This window comes from Python bivittatus, unplaced genomic scaffold (assembly GCF_059951505.1).
Source record: "Python bivittatus isolate LINGU-HERP-01145 unplaced genomic scaffold, Pbiv_v1 ctg000080_np1212, whole genome shotgun sequence".
Taxonomy (NCBI): Eukaryota; Metazoa; Chordata; class Lepidosauria; order Squamata; family Pythonidae; genus Python; species Python bivittatus.
The window spans coordinates 29,290,751-29,306,321 of record NW_028277035.1 but is presented as its reverse complement, the minus strand read 5'-3'; the positions used below and the strand labels follow the sequence as shown (position 1 = coordinate 29,306,321).

General features: G+C 37.6%; 1 protein-coding gene across 6 annotated transcripts in view; it reads right to left on the bottom strand.

Annotated features, from left to right (window-relative positions):
* Positions 1 to 7,874: 7,874 nt before the first annotated feature.
* The window catches only part of ACSL6 (acyl-CoA synthetase long chain family member 6), a 38,081-nt gene continuing 30,384 nt past the window's right edge, over positions 7,875 to 15,571 (bottom strand). For all 6 annotated transcript variants that reach the window (XM_025168477.2, XM_088134767.1, XM_088134766.1 and 3 more), the window contains exons 18-20: positions 15,189 to 15,290; positions 12,417 to 12,488; positions 7,875 to 9,433 (exon numbers count right to left, since the gene is read on the bottom strand). In XM_025168477.2, coding sequence (XP_025024245.1) covers positions 9,293 to 9,433; positions 12,417 to 12,488; positions 15,189 to 15,290 — 315 coding nt within the window. In that variant the 3' untranslated portion in view covers positions 7,875 to 9,292. The remainder of the gene's footprint in view (positions 9,434 to 12,416; positions 12,489 to 15,188; positions 15,291 to 15,571) is intronic.

Here is a 15,571-nt window from a genome sequence, read left to right as displayed (position 1 = left end):
CATTAAAACCGCTTGGAATCTAGTTTTGTACCTCTTCTGAAATTTGATCCTTGGCAACACTGCCTAAGAGAACCTTGAGAGTTCCATTCTGAAATCTAACCTGTGTTTGCTTTTAAGCTCATAGAACCCATTCCTAATGAACCTTGCATAGGGTTGATGTTTGCAATGCATTCAAAAGCTGCAGGCAACCTGTACAACTCACCAAGGGGAAAGGGCCCCAATGATAAATTAAAAATCCTCCTGGGCCACAAAGAAATGCCTGGAGTGCCAATCAGCTGCTTTGTGGCTATGTGTTTTGGGGCAGCGACAGCTGTAAATTTACTAGTTTTTAAAAAATGTTGGTGGGCCACACAAGGCTGCTTGGCAGGCTGCATGTGGGCTGCTTGGCAGGCTGCATGTGGCCTGCAGGCATACGTTGTGCAGGCCTACTGTATAGTGTGGAAACTCACATCTAAGATGCCATATGTAGCAATCTTTGGCAGTCTGCCATAATTCTGTGACACTAGGCTGAATCTGACAATTGTGGCCATGACCTAAAAATGAGCTGGGCATATATGCAGGCAGACAAGAGCCAGAAACTTGTTAAAAGATGCCTAAAAGAAGGAACCAAGTTGTTAAGTGCTAAGAGACGTGCCAAAGAAATGCCCTCAGAAGACAAAGGGAAGCTGGGTAGCTGCCAAATTTAGGAATAAATGAAAAAAAAAAAGACTTTTAGGTATTAAAAAAGGGGGTCCTGGGGCACACCAGCTCTTTGAATCATTCTGTGTCAGACTTGGCGGCTTCCATTCCTTTGGCTAGTGCCTGGCCAGCTTAGTGGAGTAGGATTTGGGTAAGTGCAGGTGTGAGTGAGAACACATGAGTGTGGGAGCAGTTGAAAAATGCACCACCCACGGATAAGCCAATTGGGAAAAATTAAAATTCAATCTCCTGATGTTATTGCAATGCTCAGTACCTAAACAATTATTTATAAATTATAAATTAATTAAAAATCTGTTTTCTTTTGCTCTATTAACATTTGCAGTCCAAGATCTGAAGTCTGACTGATCATATGGCTCCTTGGCCTTTGCATTATTAAAGGTTTGCCTTAGTTCCCTTCATGTGTAACCAACAAGTAATTTTCTCTGTCATCTGCATACAGTATTTTCAGACACCAAGGGAAATAAGCAGAACAATTCTCTCGACTTTATTGTTTTAAAGACATCATCTGAAAAAAAAATCTAAGCTATACATTCCTAGTTATTAGTTTGTGTTAAGTAAGCTCATATATTGTGTTATGTTGCCAGTTTTGTAATAACAATGTCAAACCATTGGAGAGGCTCAATAATTGTCTTCATTTTCAATATTGGAATCAGTGAGTTCACTGAAGACTTCTGTACTTGTGATCATTTAAAAAATGAAAGTCTGCACAATTTAAAATAGGCACTCATTTCTGAACAATTCATTATTGATTCCATAGACAGATTATTGGAGTAAAACAGGATTTTAAAAAAATATTTTGTCAGTCAAGAAGAATATTAACAAGTTTGAGAAATTTGACAGTTTGCTACAACATAAAAGTCTGCATCTTCCCCTTTGCATTTTAAGTGTACATGCAGATATCTCAAAATCAAAACAAAAATTTGTTAGTTACAGTTAAGATGTTTTAACTGATCATTACATTTTTAATCCTTCACTTTTTTTATTGAAAATAGAATAAGTAATATGTAAGTAAATGGCTGATTTACTTGCAGTTTATTTCAATGTAGATATGTTGTCCTGTTGCATGATAAAAAAGTATGGTGAGGTGCTGTTGTCTCACAGAAAAAATGTAACTGAAATGACAACTTATGCATTATTTTTCTTCCTGGTTTTCTTGCTTAAAACGAGGTTGTATAACTCAGTGCAGAATTGCTCAGGACATTGTGCTGTTTAATATTTCTCAGGAAGAGGTCATTTTGACAGATTCAGATCGTCATGCAAGATTAAGAAAAGTTGCATATGCTGAAATTTCTCTTTTCTAAACATGCTAAGGATGTGATAACTTTGTTCTCTCTTAAAACTAAACACACTAAAGCTGCTCTTTGTTTAATTTCTTACTGTTATTTTTACATTCTAATGATCTAATCGCTATGTGTCTGTTCAGAAGTAAACCTGAATGTGTTCAGTGGGACATACTCCCTGGTAAATCTGGATAGAATTTCAACCTGAATATATTGCAGCAAGAATATATTAATATTTTTGTGATGTCCTGAAGTTGTTGCCCAGGACAACATGTAATAGTTGTATTATTTGGCTTCAGGATGTTGAGAATAATCCCAAATCTAGGAAATGGGCCACTGAGATTCCTTTGGAAGAGCTGCTGCACCACCAATAGAAAGATGCTGTAATGGAGGGACAGGAAAGATTAACTAGCACACTAGGAAATGTTCAAGAACATGACATGCTACAGGTGGCAATTCTACTAGTGGAAACTGAAATGGAGAATTCTGGAAATAATGTTAAAACCACTAGATCTCACATCCCTTCAATTCCTTGGTTTTCTAACCAATTTACTCATGTGAGAGGAAAATTATTAGTAGCCTTCTATATGTTTTAATGTTACTTTTGATTGCATTTAATAAAGCCAAGTTAGCTAAAATGTGACCTGTAGGGCAATGACAGGAAATAAGTAAACTTGCAAACTAAGCAGACTTGTTGATGGGAACAGACGTGACAGGGACGAATAGAACAGGAAAGTATGGTAAAATTAGCACCAAGGAAGTTATGGTTCACTTGTTAAACCTAGGAGTCATGTCTGTGGTTTGTGGTTTTTGAGGATAAAAGGGATTGCATCTGAGGGGGTCGGTGCCACACGGCTAAGCTGTCTTACCTGACCGCTTGCTCGTGATGGTGGGCATTGCAATGTGAATCTAAGTAAGTACCTTGTATGCTATTGGTTGAATTTTACTTGCTTATTGAACTAACATTTAATAAAGCTTTTAGAACTTTGAAGTGACTTGTTTTATGGTGTGTCTGCCTCCCGTGTTTAATGTGGTTTTTTCTCTGACACTCAGAACTAGATTTTTACTTTATTCAGTTAGTATCTGTTTCTACAAAATTCACTTTTGCAACTGTTTTAAGTTCCTTAAGTAAATCTTTAAATGACATTTTATGTTTGCCTTCAATGGAACAGCAAAATGTAGCAATTTGGGGAAAAAATAGTTAAAAGTCTCCAACAGTAGCAGCGTACCCTGGTTTAGGTCAGAGCCATGAGCTGAGTTTTTTTCAGCATCCTTTATATAGAAATGCACACAAATCTAGGTATGTGCTCATGCAGTATTTAAAAAAAAGAAATATGCTTGCTTGAGGAATGAAATCAAGTTTGGTAGAAACTACTTTTAGTCTATTCAGCTTTACTATTTTGCTTATCTAGCAAATTAGGAAAAATAGAATAAGTATGTTCAATCCTTGCACCAGTGCAGAAATAACCATTAGTATATGATTCCCTTTCTTCTGTATTGACGAGTATTATCCATTGATTTTTTTTTATTCTTGATATTTAGTGTATTTGCTCACCTTTTTTTTTTTTAAAATGGACCTGATATAATCATTTAGAAGCTACACTTTGCATCTTTTCTAGTGTGGACTGATATAGCTCTAATGCAGCCTCCACCCCTTCGTAGCCTTCAGATGTGTTTGGAATGCAACCCCCAGAATTCTCCAGCTAACATAGGGTTGAAGATTTCTGGGAACTGTAGTCCCAACACATCTGCAGAAGACTAAGTTGGGGGAACGACACTGTTGTTTGACCTGATTTCAAAGTGTAGCACATGAAGTACGTAGTGGTGTCAAGTGAAAAATAGATTGATTTAACTTTTTAAAACTAGACTTTACAGCATGCTTGCTCGCTCAAGCACTGAACAAACCAAAATGATAAAGTTTGCTTCCTTTTGTTACCAGTAACTTTGAAGGTCAAAAAGATTTGTAAAAGGTATTGTTGCCTTCTACTGGGGAACGTCCCCAATGGAGGAAAGGATATTTTGGTTTGGGGAGGGGCGTCAAGCAAAGTGGTGATGTTTCTTCAAGTTAGCTGTTCCAGATCCACTTTGTGTAAACTTCAAATTGAAGTATAACACATTAAATGAGGCTAGTACATGCAGCGCACCAGCATAGTGTCATTGAGAAGCATGTATCCTTCTTAATGCCCTTTTTAAGGGAAATTCTACCAAGCAACCACAATCCTGGATTTTAGCGCAAGTTCATTTAAAACTGTGTAAAAACAGAAGAGTGTAAAGAAAGCAAACCAATGTACAACTACTATACAAGCCATCTCTATAATATTTTCGATGAGACATCAGCACATCTTTTAAATTGCCAGATTTCATGCAAAAATAGCATATTCTTCTAAAATTTACATTCATTTCATAGATGTTTATTTACATATAGATCACAGATTTGTGCTTTCCACACATTGGAAACCAAAGATTATCTTTTCAAGTTGATTCGATTCATTCCAAGAAAACTGAAGCTATTTTCTGATATATGCACTAATAATTTAATCCAAAGAAACAGGATTTTATTGTTATTCTTACCAGCCATGTACCATAAAAACATTTGCAAAGGATTTTCTGCTTCTCTTTCATGTAAAATACATTCATGTTTCAGTTCAGGCTTTTTTATTTTTCCTCCAAATATGATTAGGCCTGAGTGAAACTTTAAATTTTACTTTCATAATCTCATTGATCCTTTGGAGGAAAGGCTGTCTTAGTAGTATATATTTATAATGTAAAACTATGCAATATTTTTTAAGTCTGTAGGAATGACCCATTTCTCTTGAGAGAGATCACTCCCATCTCTTATTCACTCCTGCATGTTCTTCACTCAACAAGATTGCAAACTGATGACATCACAGAGCAAATACTCTAATACAAAGTTTCTTGTATGTCACTCAAACTTCCACTGGACATAATTCACTTATGCAACTGCAAGTTATTAAGCAATGAACATCCACCTATTAATGGCTGCTTTTGTGATGACCAGGATTTCATAATCACCATGAACCCAGTTTTAGTTGACTGGTATATGGATTCAGCCTAATAAATTAATCCCATCATCCTTACCATTGCTTCTGATGATATATTGTACAACATATTAATAGCATCTTAGACTCAAATTATTAATGTTGGCACCAACTTTCTAATCATGAACAATTAGAACTTTTCCAAGAGATCCAACATCAACAGTTGTAATGTTACACTAGTCATACATACTTACTGGTTGGTACAAATAGTGCAATTCAAATAAATCTGGTATTTAACTGAATGCAAATGTATTCCTTTGAACACCAACAGCTCAGGCTATGCATGGTTACTTAATAAGATATTTTGCATATGCCATAATTTTTAAAATAGGACCATGCGAGCAGAGAAAATCACTTGGGAACTTCCAACGCACTTGCTGTCCACCTGAGATCAAGTTCAGCAACAGGTAGGAAGGATTTATATGGGCTCAGCTACGTGCTGCCAAACCTTAAATGTGGTAACAATGGTGAATAAAGACATTAGTAAGCAGCATTCAGCCTCCACAGGTGGCAGCATCTAGTCAACCTTAGCTGATCTCAAATAAGCTAATTAGGGTTGGACCTGGTTAGTACATGAGTTAGTGAACACCAGCAAGTGTCAAGGCTGTAGGCTAGCCTGGGAAGTCAAAAAAACATCCTTCAATGGAATGGCAAACCATTGTATTGTTGCCAAACATGCTATACAGATGGCCCTTGGTCACCTGGGGTTGAGCTCAACTTCAGGGGTTTTAACAAAACAAAACAAGGAGCACTCATGCTAGTTCCAGAAGGTGTGCACTGCATCTAAAGTTCAATATTTTCTAAATCTAGGTATAAAACACCAGTGCCAATTACTGTACAGAATGGACAACTTGTGGGTTGTGTATAGTCCCCCTAGCATCTCCAGATTGTGCTTTAGAGCTTCAGTGTTTAGTTTTTAGACTTGGTGTAACACACCTATTTTGCACACTAGCTCCATCTCACAAAAGAGGCTTGCCTTCCCATTACTTCCATATAACTGCAATATCCAGCAGATCCTAACCAGAAAAAAATTAATATTGAAAGTTTAGCCCCCAGCTGCAAAAAGTCACTCGTGCTGTACTAATAATATTCAGGCTAGTGGCCATAACTCCCTAACCCTCAGTGTTCCAATTTGCCTAAATTTATGAAGTGACTAGGAGTAGAGTTTGACTCAAAGCAGACTTTTACCTTTTGACCCTTCACTTGCATAGAAATATAAGAATATCCTGCTGGTTCAGACCAAGGCCATCTTAGTCCAGCATGTGATACTCCTAAGGTACTCACAAGCAGGAGATAAATACATACCCCTTTCCTGCTTCTGTTCCCCTGCAACTAGTATTTGGAGACATGCTGCCCTGAAATCAGAGGGAACATTTGACTCCTCAAAACTGACAGCACTTGATAGACTTGTCCTCCATGGATATATCCAATCCTCTTTTAAAATCAATCCAATTTAGCCTATCTCTTGTAGTAATGAATTCCTTAAGTGAATGATTTGCTATGTGAAGAATTGCTTTTATCTGTTCCAAATCTTCTTCCAATCAACTTCATAGGATGTTTCCTACTCTAGTGATTTGAGAAAGAGAGAGAGAAAACCATTCTCCCTGCCTCCCTCTCCATGCCATGAATGATTTTGTACACCTCAATCAATCATTCCCCCTTCTTCCTAAGCTAAATATTTTCAATGTTCTAATCTTTATCATAAGGAAAGTGTTTGAGCCCCTGATAATTTTGGTTACCTTCTGCACTTTTTCCAGCTCCATTCTAGCCTTCAGATGTGACCAGAACCATGTACAGGCAGTCCCCAATTTAAGAACGAGTTCCATTCCCAAGGTCTGTCCTTAAGTCGAATTTGCATGTAAGCTGGAACAGTGTTATTGTATAATACTGTATAAGTAGTATCATGTAATGAACTCGAACCATCATGTATTTAACTCTAACCATTATGTAATTTTGCTACAATGGTCTCTGTTCTTAACTATGGGTTGTCTATAAACCAGGTATTCTTAACCTGGGGACTACCTGTACAGTATTCCAGATGCAGACATAACCATAGGTTTGTATAAGGATATTACAGTGTGCAGTATTGGCAGTTCTATTTTCAGTCCCTTTGTTAATGATCCCTATGATGGAATTTGCTTTTTTCACAGCTGATGAACAGTGATTTGACCTTCACTGAGCTATCCGTTGGCCCCAAGATCTTTTTCCTGGTTAGTTACAGACAACTCTATTTAACATATTTTCCTGCATGCTGATCCTGAATACAGTGCACAAAGCTTAATCACTGGACTGGGAGGATTTTCTAAGATTTTCTTTAAAACACTTCCAGTAATTGCTGGGGGAGGAGAGGATGTACAACTGAAACAAATGTATTACTTTTTAAATAAATAAGCATAATTAAGCAAGCAAGCAATTCCTCTTGATAAGAATATTTTAAAATGTTGCTTAATTTATTATTTAAATCAAGATTTTATTCAGATGGATTATACCCAACATATCCCTAGGTACTTTTTAAATAATGGTAAGGCTTTAATAAATATATTAGATTGTACTTATAATTCTAAGTAAAAGAGGTCATGACAGACATTTCTGGCAGTGCTAATTTTATGTAATCGAAATAATATAGAGTTTAGTGTGTATGCCAGTTTTCTCAAAATATTAGTTCTTGGGAAGTGAACATTAAAATAATTATTTCCAAGCAGTACAGCAATCTAGCTAAAAAGGGTACAGGTATGATATATTTCTATATCTTCCTGCAATGAATATATAAAAAATAAGAGTCTCCATTATCTACTATAAAATTACAGCTTACGTTTGGATCTACATTACTGGAACTACTAGCCATTTTTCAACGTAGACTGAAGAAACTATACCAGCCTGTCCCAAACTGGACATATGCTAAACTCCAGCTCTCATAATCCCCAGACAGTATGGCTAATGACATCTACTTGGGGAATCTCTACAAAACCATATTAGTCTTCACTGTCTGCACTGATCAGTTTAGAGGACACAGCTGGACAACATATTCTGAAGTATGAAGTAAAATCTTTGTAGTTAGGCAATGAGGAGAAAGGGAAGGCATTGGAAAACACATACAGGGCACACACACAAGCTCAACAAGGCTAGAAACCTGTAGCCTTCCATATCTTGCTGAGTATCAACTCCCCAAGTACCTCAGCAGGCTTTACATGATTGAGACTGTCTAGAAAGTCAAGATGCTGGGCTGTAAAGCGATGCAAAGGAAAAACAGGCGCTCGATCCCCCATTCTTCTGCTAAAGATCTGGGGAAAAATATCTAGACTCTAGAATAGGAGGCATAAACATAAAAGATACGCAGTGTGTTCATACAAACTAGGTTTTCTTTTATAAATCTTAGTTGGGTAGCTGCCAAAATAGAAGGCAATCAACATCTTTCAAGAAGTGTGTCCAGTAAACAATCTTGCTCATTTTGAAAAGTGTGAGGCCCTATAGTGACAATCACAGGTTCATATTCATCTAGCATGTGGCACTAGGTTCAGTAATATTTAATCCATATGAAATACAAGTTATTCCTATGTGTGAACTCATTACCCCCAATCAATTTAATTTTTGTATTGCAGAGCATGACAGCTGCCATTTAAAGAACAATTACACAATTCCAGCTTTCAGTTCTGTATCAGGTTAATAGATTTATTTGTGGCTTTGAGCATCAAAGAATATTTGAGGTAGACTACTAGCCTTTGTCAGATATCTCCCTGGAATTTTAAGAGCTCAGTTGCAACGAGGAATTCTTGGTTACATATGCACTCAGCGGTAACTGGGAGGACAGACTGTTAAAGAAGATGCGTGCATGATGTATACCTGTGAATCAGGGCAAGAACCTCCTGCTTCTAAAGAGTTCTTAGTAGTACCCATCCAGAGAGACATCTGGAAATCCTATAGATCACATGGCTGAATCCAGGTTTAGAGGAGCGTCACACAAAAAGCAGATTTCTTTTCTGTTTGCTAAGGGAGTTTTGCACGCATTAATCAAGAAAGGCCTGTCAAATACGTTCAAGAAGGAGTGGAACTTTTAAAAAGTTAATGGTTGTCTGTGCAATCTTCTAGGACCTAGAACTAGATGGCAAAAGTATTACTCAGGGACCGTGTCTTCAGACAGCAGAAGGCTCACGTGGAAAGTCAGATGCTTTTTCACTTCAACTGCATCCTTCCCATTTTCAAAATTATCCTAATGTTGCTACAGAGCACATTATTCTGAAGAGCCTTCCTGCGCTGTCAGATGGAGATGCTTGAATAAAGCTGTTCTATTTGTTTCTTGAAGTATTCTCTCAGCTCTGGTCTCCTGGCTTTTAACGTGGGTGTCAACAGACCATTTTGTACGGAGAACATTTCAGAGTGGATGTAAATAGCTTTAACCTGAAATTTGAAAAATGAAATAACATTATATAGCTATAAAAAGATCAAAAAGGAAAATAAAGCTAAATCCTTATCTGAAAACTCCACTTGGTTGCCTCCTGCTGATAAACATGGATAAAGTATGGATTTCATCAGGCAAATCAAACATAACTTACAGCCTTTCTAACATAAATGACATTCAGATCAGATTGACAAAATATGAATATGCTTTTCTTTACTCTGGCTTCATGTGTTGTGCAGAGGTGTCCTGCAGTTCGTGCTTTATTTTTATTGTATATCACTGACAGATCTTTGTAGTTGGCCATCACTTTTTTTAAAAAGGTGAGCCCAACCATTACTTTCCTTTTAGGTGAGATATGAATCCATTTCAGACTGTTTAACTTAACTTTATTTTGTTACTGATTTGTACCTTTTCATTTAGGAAGGTGTATTCTTTTCTGTGAGTAAAGGCTATTAACCATGGAAGGCTGTTCCTGAACACATATGTATTATTATTATCATTATTATTAAAATTTATTATAGCTGCCCAGAGTCTATGAGAGTGGGTGTCTATAGTACATTTAAATAAATCAATTGAAAATGAATTTAAACAATAAAACAATAAAAATTAATTTAAACAATAAAAAAAACATTAAAAACATAAAAATCCATAGGCAGCCTGGACTAAAATAATTGAACAATGTCGAGTTACTTGTGACCTGCTACTTCATACTCCCCCCAAATCAAGAAGGCTTCGTATAGTTACTTTAAAGGCCTGAACTTTAAAACTTATCTTCATTTATCGTACATGTTTTAATGTTACATGGTTTGGGTTTATTGCTTGTTTTTTGTGCTGTATGCCACCCAGAGTCACATTGTTTGAGTTCTTATAAATACTTACAGTAACTTATAAATCTAGTTACTGTAATAAATAAATAATAAATTTGGCTTGTGCTTTCACTTGGTATTTCAAATATACATTTTGAATTCACAGACTTTTAAAAATACGTTTAAACATCAAAAATAACAAAATGTTCCGTTGCCTGAGAACAATTTAAAGATATTTTTATCCTCCCACTTGCTGCCATAGGACTGTCACAGGAAAACACATGCTTGTTCAATATTAAAAATACTTCCAGTTTTTAGCATTGAAGCTAGTTATATGTCCAGTAGTTATCTTTCTCTGGTCAGTGAGAACTGTTGGTAAATGATAGCAACACGTTTTTCAAAGCTTTACTTCTGGAAGCATCTTAAGAGAGCTTTATAGCTAAACAAGGTGTTCTCTTGACTTTTTAAAAAGCACGCAGCATGTACTTTATAGGAGACTGCATCTGTTTTCAGAAATAACTATTTAATGATCAGGGACTGCAGAAACTGGGCCCAGTGATGTACCCAGTTCTAGACCTCAGAAATGCAGTTCGGAGCCCAGCAGCCAAGAGAGATGAGGAGGGCGTTATGACCACCCAGAGCAGGCAGGGGATGTGAGCAGTGGCACTCAGGAGCAGCATCAATATCTGGGATATATAGGCATGCCGAGCCCAGAGGGGGCTGAATGTTTGCTATAACATCCTTTCACGCTAGGGGAAAGGCAGCTGGGCAGATACATAATTATAGATATTTTTACCAATAGTACATTAAGTACACTATTCTTTTTCACTGTGCCTATACCCAAGCAATGTACGTAGCTGTGTAAATGGAGAGCTCCATCAGATAATTAAGTTCCAGAAATGCAATTGATCAAACTTTACCACTAATGGGCATAACGGAACTGATGGCTTTTTGATGGCTCTATGTTGCATTGTGGCTAGTAAATATGGTGGATCATGGTGGCAATCTATAGATAGTCCAAAGCATGCTAGAAAAATAAAGGGTGGAACACCCATGACTACAATTACCAGGAACTGAGTGCATCTTGTCTATAAAATCAGCACATACAAGAGTGAGAGGTTCAGCATAAAAACAGAGTTGGCAATTGTTGTACACTGCCCAGAGTCACATTGTTTGGATTGGGTGGCCTTATAAATCTAATAAATAAATATATCCAACCCTCTGCTCAGTACAAAGATCCAAATGAAACCATCTTTGACATACTGTATGCTTGTCTAATCTACTCCTGAACACATCTAGGGAAGAGGAACACATTATTTCTCGGGAACTGGTTAATTGTCCTTATCTACCATGTTGAACTTTAATCTGCACTGTTAAAAAACATTTCCTTTGGTATGGTGAGGGACTACAGTTTAAAAGTTTGGTTTAAAGGTGTCATCAGATATCACATTTGTTGCTTCCATTGAGAGGCACCACTGTTGGGCTGGGCTTAGGGCATCAGTTGGCCTTGATCCAACCCTGGGCGCCATGCAATATATTTTGTGGAACTCAGGCAGCTTGTAAATTTAATAAATAAACATAAATTATGACAGTGATGAAATGCAAGACAGCAGAACCGTAGATTCTGACAACCATCCATGCAATTTTGTATATGTCTATTTAGGAATAAATCCCACAGAATGCACCCAGACATCCTGTCAGGTAAGTGTGTATGGGATTAGATCTCAAGGGTCTTTTCAGTAAGTTCCCCTTTCACTCCCCTATGGGCATACAGTGCCCATTAGCAAACTTCTCCTGGTTGAGTTTTGTAAGTCTGTTACAAAAATATCTATGCACATAGCAGAAGATTAGTGTATGCAGAGAACAAAAAGAACTGTTGTATTTTCTAGGTCAGCTATAAGAATTAAAGGCCTGAACTCCCTTCCCAGAACTGCTCTCAGCTTATTTTAATATGTGTTATCTATTACAAGAGATTTATTGAAAGTAACTCTTATATAATCTTGAGATGAAGATATTTTAATAGAAATAGAAATGTCCGTGAATATATGGCTGAACCACAAAGTACAGTGATGTGTGTAAGGTTTTATATAATGCATGCTAAAATTCCCTTCTATTCGCCCCAAAAAAGGAGTTCATCTCATCTTAGTCATCAAAGCTATTTATTTTCAGCATTTACCTGTTCAAATGAATGAAGTCCACTCTCTTTTCCTAAGTGCACCATATCTTCCATTATAGCTTTTTCCAGTTCCTAAATAAGAACATAAGAAATATCTATTTATAGCCATGAACTTCAATTTAGCAACAAGAAAATAATCATAGTAATGTTCAAGTACTTTCCCCCTTTTTATGTGCTTGTGTGCTAGACAGGTAGCAGTGAAGGAGAGATGGAATGCCACAATGAAAAAGGTATGTACTGCTTCAAATCCCACCTATTCTGGACTCTGGTTCTCCAAATTCTTAATTTTGGCTTCATTCACCCATCACTGCCTGTGGCCTTTAATTGATTTAATTGAACGTTGTACCTCCTTGCCCAATAAAGAGCAATATCCAAAATTCTGCTGTAGAAAGTCTTGGTATATAAGTGTCTAAAAAGGCCCCTTCATCTTTATTTTTCAAGCATGCATGCATGCATGTACATGCCCGTGCACACACGCATAGGCTGAACTGTTATTTGGGCATGGATCTGAATTTCTAAAGCTTTCATTTCCATGCTGGATTAAGCATTAAAGACTGAAGAAATTCAGAGGTCAAAGCTCAGCATGATAGGTTACCTTCCACTACAAAGAAAACAGTAGTTCAAATGTTATAACTTGCCAAGGTTATGCCATTTAAATGTATAATGCAATTCCTGTATTAGGCATTTGGTAAAGGCAAGATCCCTAGCCCACCAAAGTTTTAAGTATTGTTTTCTTAAAAAAAAAAAAAAAAAAGATAGTTAGAAAAGAGCTATGGAACACTGTTTTGTATATGATAACTGCTGCAAGACTATTATATGCACAGAAATGGAAAGACTCTGAAACACCCACAACGGAGGAATGGTTGGTGAATGTGATAGAACTAGCAAAGATGGCAAAATTGACTTGTCTGATTAGGGAAAGGACAATAACCTCATTTATAAAAGTCCCTTATGGACTTTTTGCTGAAGAAAGAAAAAAATGAACTTGTGATTTATGGGTTTGACAATTAGAAAGTGTAAACTATGGAAAGAAGGAAATTATGATGTAATCTTAGAGAGAGAGGGTAAAATAGAAATGCATTTATAACCACTGATGATCGGACGCTGCTTCTTTATAATCTTTTCTTCTCTCTCTCTCTCTCTCTCTTTTTTCTCTTTTCTTTCTTTTTCGTATTTTCTTCTGTTCACTATTTTTCTTTATTTCTTTTATTTCTTCTCTAAAAGTTGCATTGTTTTTATCTTGTTAAACATTTCTTTAATAAAAATTATTTTTAAAAAATGCAATCTGTACTTCCTAAGCTTTCTTAACTAAGCATTGAATTCCCCCCACCCCAAATTCAAACATTCAGAAATGTTTGAATTTTCCCAGCCTCACCCACATTTTTTATCCCTGACCCTATATGACCCAAGTTGCCTGTTTCCTCTAAACTAGACAACTGCAAAGAAATCCCAGCAGTGGCATTACATGGGCAACTCCAAGCCCAGGAAGAGAACTCATGAAGGAAATGAGAGAGCACTGTGAAAACCACCCAGAAGCTGCAGCTGGTCCGGAATGCAACCGTGCAGGCAGCATGGGCACGCTTTGGTATGCCCACGTAACGCCACTGCACCGTGAGCTGCACTGTTTGCCGGTGAGATTCTGGATGCAATTCAAGTGCTGGTTATTGTTAAGGTGTACTCATAAGGAAATTCTCCTGTGTGAGTAACACGAGGCAAACCAGGTAGCCAGGGCTAATGAGCTCATTGCCTACACCTGACAAGTACTGACTCAGCACAATGTGGGGGATATAAGCAGTCTGCATACTGCTGGGTGTTACTGAGAGCTGTAGAGTATTGTAGGTTCATAGGTAAGGTATACTGCAGTATGTATAGAAAGTGCTGTCTTCAACTGTAAGCCTAGCTTGTGTATATAGCTGTACATAATACAGTCTGTAGAAATAACAAAAGCAGAGTCCAAGTTGTCTTTCTTCTGGCACCGCTTGAGGACTGGCACAAAGCGTGACTCTGACAGTTATCACCTCTAAAGCCCTTCATGGCCCAGTGCTGGGTTGTCTAACAGGCCACCTCCCTCTCATGGTTTCAGCCTGTCTGGCAAGATTAGGCAGAGTTGGTACACTTCAGGTCCCTTAAAGTAAGCAATGCCATCTGTCCAGACCCAGGAAGCATGCCTTCTCTATCATAGCACCTGCCCTCTAGAATAATGTCCTACCCAGTGATCCAGGGAGCTCCCACCCTAGTGAAGTTCCAGAACTCATTCGAAATGTGTCTGTTCCCCCAGGTTTTGGCTATGGAGCTCTGGTGTTTGCTTGTTTGCTTGTTTTTAATATGGGATGTTGACTGAAAGCTTCAGATTCTAACTCTACTGATTTTCAGTTTTTGACAGCTACCTAGAGTCATTCTGGAGTTGAGCGGCCTCCTAAATAAACAAATGGTTTCTATGAAATGATTTAGCTTTAGTTGTCCTTCTACCAATATTATGACAATATCAGGCATTGATTCATACTGCATGAATGGTTATCCAAAGATGGGCTTTGACATGTACAACTGCGCACCTCAGAGATCTCCTTCCCATACTTGGGAAGCCGTTACAAGCTATCATGTTTCACCCTTCACTTTAATGCTGGCTGCCTGCCACAGACTTCTTCTAGTACCCTGGTAAATCCTGCTCCACCAATTAGAATTTTCGTCTGTGCCTTTTACTTGCATAGTCTTGCTAAAGCAGCATTGTACTTGTGCATCTGGAGTAGAAAGCATAGGCAGAAGGACACGTACCGCATTGTTACAAAGCTCTGCAAAAGTTCCATCAAAGCCCCTTTTCTTGGCCCAGCCTGGCATGACTTCAGCATCCAGTACAACTATCCCCACCAGAAAGGCCTGCAAGGTAAAATTGGAAGCCACATTTGTGACCCATGGTCCCAAAATGGTCAAACCAGCCATTACTGAATGAAAGCAGATATATTGAATGAAAGCAGATGTTTCACGCTCAGAACAATTGAAATGGGTCATTTCTCATTTGAAAATGTTTTGCACGCCTCCACTTGCTACATATTCTAAAATCTCTCTTGCAGCAGCAAAATAACAGTTTCTAGTAGCTGAGCGTATTCCAGAAGACTTGCTGTACATCAGGCAGTATCGATTCTCCACATTATACTAGG